Source organism: Equus asinus, chromosome 2 (genome assembly GCF_041296235.1).
Source record: "Equus asinus isolate D_3611 breed Donkey chromosome 2, EquAss-T2T_v2, whole genome shotgun sequence".
Lineage (NCBI taxonomy): Eukaryota > Metazoa > Chordata > Mammalia > Perissodactyla > Equidae > Equus > Equus asinus.
This window is the reverse complement of record NC_091791.1, coordinates 158,318,729-158,331,457: the sequence shown is the minus strand read 5'-3', so window position 1 is coordinate 158,331,457 and position 12,729 is coordinate 158,318,729. Positions and strand designations below refer to the sequence as shown.

At 39.7% G+C, this 12,729-nt stretch overlaps 1 protein-coding gene across 6 annotated transcripts in view; it reads left to right on the top strand.

Annotated features, from left to right (window-relative positions):
* CDIN1 (CDAN1 interacting nuclease 1) overlaps nt 1-12,453 on the top strand; it is a 208,426-nt gene extending 195,973 nt beyond the window's left edge. For 5 of the 6 annotated variants that reach the window (XM_014847317.3, XM_014847319.3, XM_044765196.2 and 2 more), the window contains one exon: nt 11,067-12,453. In XM_014847317.3, the coding sequence (XP_014702803.3) occupies nt 11,067-11,196 (130 nt within the window). In that variant the 3' untranslated portion in view covers nt 11,197-12,453. Of the gene's footprint in view, nt 1-7,082; nt 7,173-11,066 lie in introns of all 6 variants that reach the window. The other variant, XM_070503710.1, reaches the window with a different exon arrangement.
* Nucleotides 12,454-12,729: the final 276 nt, after the last annotated feature.

Sequence of the window (12,729 nt, the reverse complement as noted above, 5' to 3'; positions counted from 1 at the left end):
GCACTGTTGTAAATGGCATCAAGATCATTTTGTAGAGTTTATTTGTTACTGAAAGGTAAAGCAATGAGGAAGACAGGCTCCTGCCGAACCTGGGAATGGTCCAGGCACGGTGCGGATGGCATTTGTGGTTCAACGAGTGCAAATCCATGTGTCATAGGCAAATACAGTTCACTTTAATAGTTTGATATCTCTTCACTCATCTTAAACACCTTAAGCTATTTGGCAAGGGAGGAAGAAATCAAGCAGATGAACCTGCTGAGATATGGCCAGGAGCAGTATTACTTCATTTTGATTGATGTTTTTACAACCTTATCTTCTAGATAAAAGCTACTGTAAACAAAAGCCTACCTCAACTGATTGTATTTAAAGGAAGCAAGAGCCACCTGTGTGCTCCCAAGTGCTTCGTTTTTCACAGCCGCCACCTCAACCTCCAGTAGTGTCCCTTCCAGGGACTAGTGCTCCTGTTTCCCACCAGGCTTTAAGCCACAGAGTCATCTTCCCCATGACAGCCTGGAAAGCACAGATTCCTAATAGCAAATCGTCTGGGCCTAGCTCTTCAGACTGTGCGACTTGGGCATATCTTTAAGGCTCGTTTTCTCACCTTTCAAAATGACTTTCCTTCCCTATCTGGTGAGGAGTTATTAGCAATGGATTTTTATCCAGATGTGTGATCGTGCTCCTAGCTTCTCCTGAGGCAGGACTCTGTAGGGTATTCATTCATGCATTCATATATCCGCTCAGCCAAGATTTATTGGCTGACTCCTGTGTGCCTCTGAGATATAAGCTGCTCTCATGGAGCTTACATTCTAGAAGTGTTTGTTTGATAGCTGCAAGGCCAGATTATCTATATTTTCTTTTTTTTCTAAGAACCATATTTTTTTATTGTTTTCCCTCACCTGACCATTTTTTCCAACAACCTAGACGTTTCTAACTTCTAATTTTTCTTTTTTTTTGAGGAAGATTAGCCCTGAGCTAACATGTGCTGCCAATCCTCCTCTTTTTGCTGAGGAAGACTGGCCCTGAGCTAACATCCGTGCCCATCTTCCTCTACTTTATATGTGGGATGCCTGCCACAGCATGGCTTGACAAACAGTGCACAGGTTCGCATCCGGAATCCAAACCAGCGAACCCTGAGCCGCCGAAGCGGACTTAACCGCTGCGCCATCAGGCCAGCCCCTCTAACTTCTAAAATTCTTCTCTCCTTTCCAGCATTTGCCTTCATGGATCTGTAAAACTGAGAGTGTTTCTTTTGAGGACTGTGTGGGTTAGCCAAAGAGATTTTCCTTATCATGAAATATTTATTGTAAGAGAAAATTTTAACTACCCATTTAGAGCAAGTTGAGATCTGACATACCTGAAGCATTGTGTCACATTTGGTTAATGATAGATTTATAGGGTAAACATGTATCAGCCTTAATCCTTTAGTTATTTGACTTTGCCAAGGATAAAATTTCTGATGATTTTTTATTTTAAGCAGACTTTTATATATCCAGAACCCATAAATCTCTTTGTGCCTTGAGATAAATGTCTGACTGAACTCTGGGTTACCCTGTGATCTTTTGAGAACTCAGCCAAGGAAAAGAGACCCCATTCCCCCTCTACCTAATAATAGAAGGCTACATGAAAAAATCTATTTGGGGTAAGCAATATTATATAAGAAAACCTTTTCTATTCTGTAACACATTTCTGATTTCTAGTATTCAGAAAGTTGGAAATGAAAAGTTCAGAAATAACCTCAAAATTTATCAGAGCGAGTGTCTGGTAGACTAACCAGTGAATACGAAAATGGGCCATCATCCCGTCAGCCCGGGCTTTGCCACCACAATGATCACTATCCATTATGGTTGTCATATCAATTATAAATTCTCTGGCATCAGGCACTAAATCAGCTGAAATGATGGGTTTGCCTTTGGCATGTTTCCCTGGGGAAATAACTGAGAAAACGTGTAATAATTCACACGACCAGTTTTGTAAACTACCCCAACTTTTGGAAGAGAGCTGGGGTATAAATTCTGGGTAGATAGATATGATTTGCACCCAAGGTCCCCCTGAAGTGTTCTCTCACTCTTAGTACTTAAATGTTTTCAACGTAAACATGACCTTGGTACTTTGTGACTTTTAGGGTTTTGGTTTCTTTCACTGCACTTAGTATTTCTCTCTCCTTTCCATTTGAATATGTGTACTGCCCACTCCATACATCCTCATTTAAAACAGAAAGTCAGGCTATCATACTTGAGCTCATCCTCCAGTTTCACAAGGATATCATCTCATTGTGCTTCTGATCCCATCGTCCCTCTCCATCTCTCGGGACCCCTACTGCCACTCTTCAGTCTCCCCATCAACAAATGAATGTATAATGAAGAAAATTAAAAAGGCCATTATATGAATAAATGTAACTTAGCTGAGAACTCACCTTTCCTAGGAAGACTTCTAGAATACCATATCATTACTCTAATTGTTCTACTGTAGACCTCTTGGCATTTTTTATATTCAATTGATAACTTCTATTTTACACTTAAAATATGAATTAAAATTTGAGTTGTAAGCAAGTTAAGGGTGGGGGGGGGCCTTTCTTTTGTGACTTGTGCTCTACACAGGATGGATATGCAGGCTTGTATATAGATTCTTAATAATGTGGCAGGGCTGACCCACTGCCAGGAGTAAGCGTTTTTCCAGGAAAACAGATATTAAAGACAACAGATTAAAGACGAAATAGCTCTGCCTTTGTTTTCTGTTCCAGCTATCTCACTTTTTCTCTTCTGAGAAGATATTTATAATAGGCTGGAAAGACTGTAAGTATAGCATCTAAGTATATTCAACATGGGACAAAGCGAGGTGGAAATTAAGCACTTTTCCAGGCAATTTAATGTAGACATGAAAATGCCGAGTTATGTAAACACCAAGGAGAATTTCAGGTGGTTGTGGTTGTGTATTTATATACGTTTTAAGTTTTCTTCAAAATAATGTATTTTCTGTTTATTTTCTACATGGCATAAAGGCCTGAAGTGAATCAGTATTTATAATATATTTTTTCTTTTTTCTTTTCTCTTTTCAAAATTATAGACAGTGAGTTCATGTTACAAAGAGATAGAGTTGCATTTTTAATAACCAAGATACATGAACTGAATGAGAATATTCGTAACTAGGGTTCTCTTTCTTTAGTCATTTCAATTTGCAAACACAAACCTGCCAACCAAAAAAAGTAAATGAAACAAACAAGTTATATTTTTATTTCATCTCTAGATACTACAAAAGAAGACTATTTGCATTGTGTATGAAATTGACCGTAGTGCCAGAACCTTATGATGCCATATTACATGATCACTAATCTATTATTATTGTACACATATTTACACACAGGCATAAATACACACATACTTCACATATAAACATGTGTGAGCATATTTTACTTGGACTGAAAAGTTATTTACAACTCTGTCTGGAGATACATACAAGAGTGATTAACAAGTGCATAACCAATCTACTACATGCAGATTAAAACTAAACAAACAGTGTAAGAGTTTATTTTAAAACAATTACAAGATGTTTTATATTTCTCCTTCGTCCTGAACTGTATGTTTGAGAATGCATTCTTCATAAAAACCACATGCAAGTCTTTTTGATGGTGAAACAATTGACTTCCAACAGCCACATGTCTACACACATCCTCAGAAGATATCCCAGACCCCACACAGCAACTCGAAATGGGAAAAAAAGGAAATCATATATGATTCTCTGCTATTCTTTTTTTGGAGAAGTTTTCTATTTACATATGAATTGAAATAAAAGATTTGGGTTGGGAACAAAGATTTGAATCAATACAACTAGGTTTTGTTTTGACTCTGATGAAGACCCTCATGAACAAGAAACTTGACTAAAATCATCAAATCACTCCACAGTCCTCTTGTCATTCTTCAGTTGAAAATTGTTTGTTTTATTGACTTGATCCAGATTTATACTGTAGGACTCTAGTGCCTTGAGAATCCTTTGTTATGTAATCATGGTAATTCAGCTCATTGAGAAGAGCGGTATTAGATCAGTTTCATGAGTTTTCCCTTATTTTATGTCGAGAGGCAAATTGTGTAATAGAATATGAACCCCGCCGCCATCCATATATATTACCAAAAGAGATGTAAAAGCATACTGAATTTTTTTAAATATGTAGTAGTTTTCTCATAGAGACGAAAATATAGATAAGCCAAGTTAATGCCACAAACATAAGATACATCTCTATACTAAAGGTATTTTAGGAGCAAAAATAGGCCTTTGGGGTTCACTGTCTCAACCCTGTTTAGCAAATCTGAACCTTCTTTTTTGGGAAAACAAATCTCCACCTGACACGCTCACTTAGGCCCGCTGCTTCCCTCAGTTTTCCTCGTAACCTCTTCCAGCTGTTCATTTCCATTTATATGAACAGGCTGTGGCAGCGTTCTGGATTTACTCCTCTTTGCTCGTGTTTAGATTCTGCCCCATAACTTCTGAATCCCCTCACCGTGGGAAGCGCTTCTCTCCTCAGAACTTGATGCGGGACTCTGTAATTCTCATTCCCCAGCTTACCTCCACCTGCTTGTCAAGTGCTTTAAATACGCCCCTCACATGTAATCATATTAATTTCTTTTACCCGAATTATAAGTTGCTTTTCCATATACTTCCTAAATGTGGTGACACTTAAGTCAAAGTAAGTAGCTAGACAAAAAACTTTTTAGCGTGAAACTATTGACTTCATACTGGAAGAATGATTCCTTGTAGCCAGGTGAATCCCAACTCATCTGCTGGGTTTTTGATTTGTCACCTGCCCTCCAGGCCCCTGCTCGTCTCTGTTTTTCAGGTGTTGTCAATATTTTTCAAAGTTGAATCACTGTTAGAAATTGCTGCGTAAATACAAGGCATAATGAGAGACAGTACAGTGCCGTGGTTACAAGCACAAGCCGTAGAGGCCAGACTGCTTAGGTTCAAAGCCTGACCCCTTTTGTGCCTCAGTGTTTTCATCTGTAAAATAGGGATCATAGTACCCCCCATCATTAGTGTACTTGTGAATATCAAATTAGTCTGTACATATACAAGTGCTTGAAACACTGTCTGCCATACAAGAAGTGTGCAGTAAATGTTAGTCACCTCTTTGTTCTTGGTGATTGGAATGATTTTATATGTATTTAGACAGCTTCATAGACATATGTCTGCTCAAGGGTCCTCTGAAATCTGTGAGGACGTAGAAGCTAAATGGGCTTCAGAAAACCAACCATGGAGTTGGTTATTGGGACTGGCTTAGCAAAATGATATCTATCAGTGTGACTGGAAATCTGTGAATTCCCGCACCCGCCTTTCATTTCAGCATCCCCTGAAGAAGGTGCCTCAAGGAGAAGTCTAACAATAGAAGGTTAATTTCTTTTCTCCAGAAGTAAAAATGCCGTCCAAGTAATTTCTGCATTATAGGATAGTGTGGAGGCATAGCAAGGAAGGGGTGGTATTTTTCTTATAGTTTAGAAAGAATAAGCAAGTCTTTCCTGAATTTGGGGGCCCAAATTTTCTGACCCAACCTCTGAGTTTCTGAGAGAGTTATAGAAAGCCTTAGGCTGAAAAACATGATTTATCACTTAGCCCATTTCTGTCCAACATTCATAATCTGACAACCTCAGGGACTATCTGAGGATAGCGAAACTTTTCTGGAAAACTAAGAATTTGCTCGCTGAAGTACCATTTTTAAAACATTCTTGGTGACAATTTCTTAAAAATATCTTACAGATTGCACTGCCTTTTTTAACTGAACAAAATGTAACCAGCCTCTCTTTTTCCTGGACCGTCCTCAGCACCTGTTGAAGTTGACAAAGCCCGTTTGCCCCAACTCCACACAGCCTTGGATTACCACAGTTGGGGTTTTTTAAATGTCTCTTCCGTGGTTGTCAGCAGTCACTCACCTCGACTGGCAGTGTTCTCACCCCCTATCTCCACCTCCTTCACATTTGTAGCTTCAGAAGCCCAATAACCAAGTTTAACACCAAAACCACAGAACTAGAGAAAATATGCAGAATTCTGCATTTTTATATATGATTTCTGTACCTCTTTGGGTAACCCCAGCATCCTAACTATACAGTAGGGAGGGGCATTGGTCTATAGTCTAAGTTAGGAGCCAAGAAGCTCTGCTAGTGTGAAAGCACAGTCGCTTCATATCTGAGATTTGCTTTGATGAAGAGTTGCTACCTATTGATAATCTCATTCAGTAACCACTTCTGCTATTAATTATGGGTGCAGGTGTAACCGGAAAAGGTCTATCTATAGCCAACAGGAAGAATAGTATTTGATTACGCATGTCTGTAGTGCGTATATATATATATATATATATATATGTATATTTCATTTATAACATATATAGTAGTTATCTATTGCTAGATAACAAATTACCCCAAAACTAAATGACTTAAAATAACACACATTTGTTGTCTCACTTTTTCTGTGCATCAGGAATATGGGCATAGCTTAACTGGGTCCTCTTTTTCACCATCTCTCACAGACTGCATTCAAGGTATGAGACCCAGATGTGGTCTCATCTGAAGGTTTGATTGAGGAAAGATCCACTTCCAAGCTGTCACTCAGTGATTGTTACTCATGTTGAATCAAAACCTGATTCTTGTTACTTTCAAATGTTCCCTAAGTCTATGCTTAAGAGCTACAGCATGAATCTGATCTCTTCTGCTAAGAGCACCCTGAGAATCAGAAAAAGGTGAATGAGCCTATTACCACCCTAAGTGCTCATTTCTAGGTCACACATACTTTGTTATTCTCACAGTTCATCAAATATCCTGGAGTTCTCCTCAGGATCAGTTCCAGACTAGAGATATTCTCCTAAAATATGACACCAGAACCCTCCCAGACACTCTAGGCATGCTCTAAGCAGTGCAGAGGGCATTTCCTCCCTCTTTCTGGTTGAAGTCTAATACTGGGTCACCCTGTTTAGTAGACTAATTGCTGCATCATAGTGAGACAGTCACAGACCCTACAGCTAGACTGCCTGGGTTCCAAAATGGGTTCCTCCACTTTTTAGCTATGAGACCTTTGGCAAGATACTTACTTACTCTGTGCCTCAGTTTCCTTACTTGTAGAATGGGGACAATAATTGTACCTACCTCATGGAGTTGACCTGAGAACTAAATGGATTGATCAGTGTCTAGCACATAGTAAGTGCAATGAAAGTGTTAAAATTAATATTGTTATAACTGTTATTATTACTAACAGTATGATCTGTAAGCATGCCCTTAGTGTGCCCAGCCTGAGCACTAATAAAAATGTGGAGCCATGTCAATGACCAAGTCCTGCTAGCATGCCTAGCTCTAGACTACCACTGATTTGGTACCCAGTACAAAGCTATCTGATCTTATTAATACTAATTCCATGTTCTCCATCTTGTCCTTGAGGGTATCTGTTATGTACCAGGCACTGTGCTAGGCCTGGAGGACATGAACACAAATAAAACATGGTCTTTGCCCTCAACAGGATCACAATATAGCAAAGAGACAAATGGTGAAACAGAAAGATAACCCCTGGGAGAAAGATACACACAAAACCCACAAAAGGGTACCCAGCTTTCATTCCACAATCTCCTATGTAATTTCTCTAAATACTCTAAAATAGAAGGAAACCAGAGAAACACAATTTAAACACATTTATAAGATTGTTGTTATTTATGGGGAACTTCGTCTTTCGCGTATCCTCAAGGTCTATCATGGCTCTTGACTTTCACCTCCCGTTTTTTCAAGAGGTATTTGTTATTTTTGCTAATTTGGTTGTATTTTATTTGCAAACAAAATTACTTGTTCAAAAGTCACTTGCATTCCTGTCTCTGCTCCACAGGAGTTTTTAAAAATCCATTTGGAGTCTTTGATCTTATGACTTGACCATGAGTATAGTAACCTTAAAATTATAGTCAACCTTGAAATGTGTTTACAGAATCAATTCAGATATCCGTATACATCCCGTTACTGAGTGTCTCCGGCTGGTCGAGAGAGCTGCAACCCCAGTAGCAGACCAACCCTCTGCTTTGCACGTTCCCTCAGACCCAGGGACTCTGTTTTCTTTTAAACGCCGTTAACAATCTCTTTGATTTTTATTGGTCACAAAGGTTATGTTTGCCTTCCCAATGATCTCATTCTTGTCCAGTAGTGCCACAATAAATGGGAAGAGGCATCAAAAAGGTGAAATCGCTCAACCCACAAGCATGTACTTGACCTACATAAAGATTTTCTAGGTCCTGTTTTCTCCTTGTTTTGCCCGTTTTCAGAAGGAAATGCTGGAGTTGGATTGCTTGGTTTTTCAAATTATCAACCAAAACATTCCCTTCTGTTAGTTCCGATACCCGAGGAACTGATGATATAAAGTTGTTTAATGTGGTCAGCCTCTTCATAAACAGATAAGGCGCTGAAAGGTTATCTTCCCAGCATCTGATAATCTCTGATCCTGAGCTGTTGGAGAAAGCTCAGAAATGCACTCACGTAGGTATCGGGAACAAGGCCAGATCATGTTCTCCCATTAAATTTGCAGACTTGTCACCCTCGAAAGCCCCTACTATTTTTGTCATTCAAAGACCACATAATTTGAAAGCCTCTGTCTACCAATCTCCATTTACAAAGAAAAGCTGTCTTTCTTTGTCTTTAATTAATTAAGTACATACTGTCCATCTGAGCTTTCACCCACATGAAAGAGCTAGTATTACCTAAATTAATATAATTCCATCCAAAATGTAAGAAACAAAGACTTAGATGGTAGAGCCCTGTTAGGATTCACTTCTCACATATAATGAAGATAGTTCATAGATGGTGTTGCTGCCCTCAGGGAGCCCTGGCCGCAAACCACAACATGAGATGTTCCGATTCACAGTCTTGCGAAACCTTTTTCTAGTTTTCGATTTCATCTTTTGCCTCACAAGTGAAACCAGTCCATTTTCTTGGGCATTGAGGTGTTCCCCAGCCTGGCTGTTCTGCCTAGAAAATGCCATTTTCGTAAAGAGCTGTCATGCTTCGTGTCCTTTGGCTCATGATTTAGCTGTTCAGGGAAAGTGCAGGCTGCTCTTGCTCTCTCCATGCTGGTGATGTGTGTTTTTGTTTTATTAAATCTTTAAAACCCTGGGCTTGTTGTTTATGACCCCCATATATTCTTTTGTTCTTTTCTAGGACTGGTTAGATCACATTTTTTTTCCTCCCTTTGTAAAAATAGTAGTGCCTTTCTAAAGAACATCATGGCCTCCGGAGTGGCTGCATAATAAAATGGAGGAATGTGTTGAGCTTAACGTGAGGTCGAGGTCTGTGGAGGCTGTGACTCAGGGTTGCCTCACTGATGGGAAGGTTTGAGGCCTCTCAGACGTGCTCCTCAAAATCACGGATCTTCCTGCTCTTGCCAGACTTGTTTTGAGAAATCTAAGATCATTCGATACTAATCACGGAGCTCTTTGTAAAATAAAGCTACCAAATAGTGTGTGTTGAGTTGCGGACAATTGTTTGTGATTAAAAGTTACTAAGAAACCCTCGGTTAAATGAGAGCAAGATCTTGTCCAGGTGTGAGCTTCACCTTGCATGCATTTAAGCCCAGGGGCCCTGCACAGCCTGTGCCACAGGTGCCTGACTCTTCTGACCACAAAGGGAACTCTTCCTCAGAGATGTTGAGGAAGAAGAGAGCATTTGCGGCCAGCCCTGAATTCAGGTAAATGTTGCAAGACCTGGACTGCGAGGCATCTCATCATATACAGCTCCTGCGTCCTCCAGAACAAGGTCAGCTGATGAGTTGCCATGTCGTGGTTCTGTCCCTGCATGGAAGGGATGCAAAAAGTTTTAATTAATCTTGCATACGACTTGGCTACCCTACTCATGTGAATCCCCAAATAAACCGTTCCATGACATCTAGTTGAACTTGTTCCTGTACATACAGTATCTTGCAGCCCATCCTGTACTGTTAGTTTTGGCAAGTACACCACAGCATACAATAAATCATAGAAGGAAAAGTTTTTTGGCCTAGAGTGGTTCAGCCTGCTGTAATGTCAGAATACAGAAAGCAGTTCTGTTTTTAGACATCCTTTTACTAACCCAACATTCATAATTTATGATTTCACTGTAAAATTCCTGCAACATGACACCCAAAGTAGTGCTGCCCTTTAATTAAGTACTCTCGGTAGGAAAAACGTGAAACTGATGTGCAAAACATCTCTGTGTGCACGGTGATTGATAGTGATTACATCTTTATGAACCCAGCCTAGAGGTCTCAACTTCCTGATGGGCGAAGTCGTCTCTAGGACTACTTCCTGAGTCTGCTGCTAACCAAATTGGAGATACTGCTGAGGCACAATTCAGAAATACTGACGTTTTAAGCCTGCCTCTGTCTATACTTTTTCACAAGTCTGTGATGTTATTTCTCATTTTCATGATAAGAACCCATGACCAAATTTCATGCTGTCCTCGCACTTAGAGGTTGTGGTGCAGAGAATGAAGGATCAGGGAGAGGGTCTCTTTGAGGGATGCTAGTTGTCACGTGAATTTTTTTTTTAAAGACTAGAAAGAATGGATGAGAGAAGGGCCTTCGGTCCCTGTTAATATGTGAATGGAGCATCATAGCCAGAAGAGGACCTTGAGCTGTTCCATTTTTTAAATTATTTTTCAAACATTCTTTTCTTTTCCTTAGTTGAAAATAGGTAACTGTAATTTTTAAAAGATACCTCTAAATGTTAAGAGACTGAATTCGATGCCTGTGTTCCCCAGCTCGCCGCTGTTTCGATTCTGGTTTTATCTTTCATCAACTAAGTGGTCACATGGGCCTGAGCTCAGACTGAGAGGGAATTAGGGGGGTGCATGTCTCTGAAATACTTCAGGTTTCTTGAAAGAAAGGTAACAGTTCCATCCAACGTGGTAACAGTTGTATTAAATAAGCTCTTTGGTGTAAGTTCAGCTACTTTCAGTCATAATCGTAGCAACTGAACCAAAAACTGTGCAATGAAGTCGTGTAATCATTTTATCAGTGCTTCAAAGACTGCCTTTCTCTGGAACCACATCGATGCCCTCTGTGTATGTTATTTGCTCGTGTTTTTGCAGGTTTGGGCCAGGCTTAGTCATCTACTGGTACGGATTTATCCAGGAGCTGGACTGTAACCGCGACAGGGGCATCCTGCTCAAAGCCTGTTTCCCCACGGACATTGTCACCTTATGCCATGGCGTAGCTTGACCCTGATGATCCTGGAAGAGAAGCTGGGCGGAAAAGGTGAATCCGGAAGCAATTTTACTTTCCTGCCGCGTAAACTCCTGGCAACATCTGCCTTGAACTTCGGCTGAACTCTTGCAGCCCGTGCTCACACCACTGCCTCTTTAGACAAACATATCAAGAGTTTCTGTTTTCCTTCATCCCTTGCTGATGCGGACAGCCAAGAACTACAGACACAACCCACTCATTATCAGCATTTCTGTCTCTGTCAAACAGTTAGTTTATAGATAGTCATAATCTTTCTTCCTTCCGGATGGTTTCTCCTTGTATACTGAACAAAAGAAAAAATGTGGAGACTGAAAGGTGTGATTTTTCAATTCTCCTGCCAGTTACCGAATCACCTTCTTCTTTTCTTTCTAAGCCTCCATTCATTCTCTCTCCCTCCCCCATTCTCTTCATGTGCACTCACAGACACCCAGTGTTATGTTACCGTCATGGAATAATCTAGCACAATCCCAGCAAAGCTGAAGACGTGAAGGCTGAACCTGAATTTTCTCTCTCACCTGCAGGGCTCCAAGGAGACCCCAATGGTGGCCTGTGCTGCCTGCTAGTTTTGTCCAGTCTTTACGGCTTCCTGACTAATATGGCACTGAGCCAAGCTGAAAAAATATACTTGATGAGAATTTCCTCTTCTTATAATACTTACTTGAACACCAAACATTTCCCATTTATCTCATTTAAAAGTATTAGTTACATTGTGTCTGGAAACCACACTTTTTCTTTGGGCCGGGGGCTTAGGGGATCAAAGCTCAGTGCCAGCATTTATTTTTAAACATGGCTGGTTGTCAGTGTGTATGGTAGTCAGTATTTTTATGAGAGAATATTTTAAAAGCACATTCTGTACACTGCTTTATATCTGCATTTTATACCACATATTACATAACACTCAAATAATTTAGGCATAGGAAATCTTCAGCTTTGAATGAATTAAGTGTACCAGAAATAAACCTAGGATGATTTTCAAATAAGCAAAATAAAGGAAATTTTGTATTTGTTCACTCTAATTTAGTGACTTTTTATGCTACAAATCAAATTGCAATCTATAGCAAAACATCAATAAATTCATTATAAACCTACCTTTTGGGAAGTTAAAGATTAATCTATCCCCAAAAATGTATTTAGTAAAATATTTGCCCCCGTGTCGACAGAACATAATAACTTTTATCATGTTGAATAGGTGAGTTTGGAAATATTAATAAAAAATGTAACTTGTATAAACACCTTGAGGTTATATGCGTTGCTTGGTTCTTTCAAAAGACTAAATATGCCATTAGTACCTTGTTCGTTTTGTACCTGAGAAGGTTTGGAAAAATCTGCCCGCTGCCTTTCCTTTTGAAGGACACAAACATGTTGGGTCCAAACGTATGGATTTTAACTCTGTTGTGGGTTGTATTAAACAAAAAAAGAAAGAGGAAGAAGATGAAATGGTGAGGAGGTATCAGGTAAACTTCTCTTTCAGTGTGGAATTCATCATGCAGGTTTTGTGGGTGAAACAAT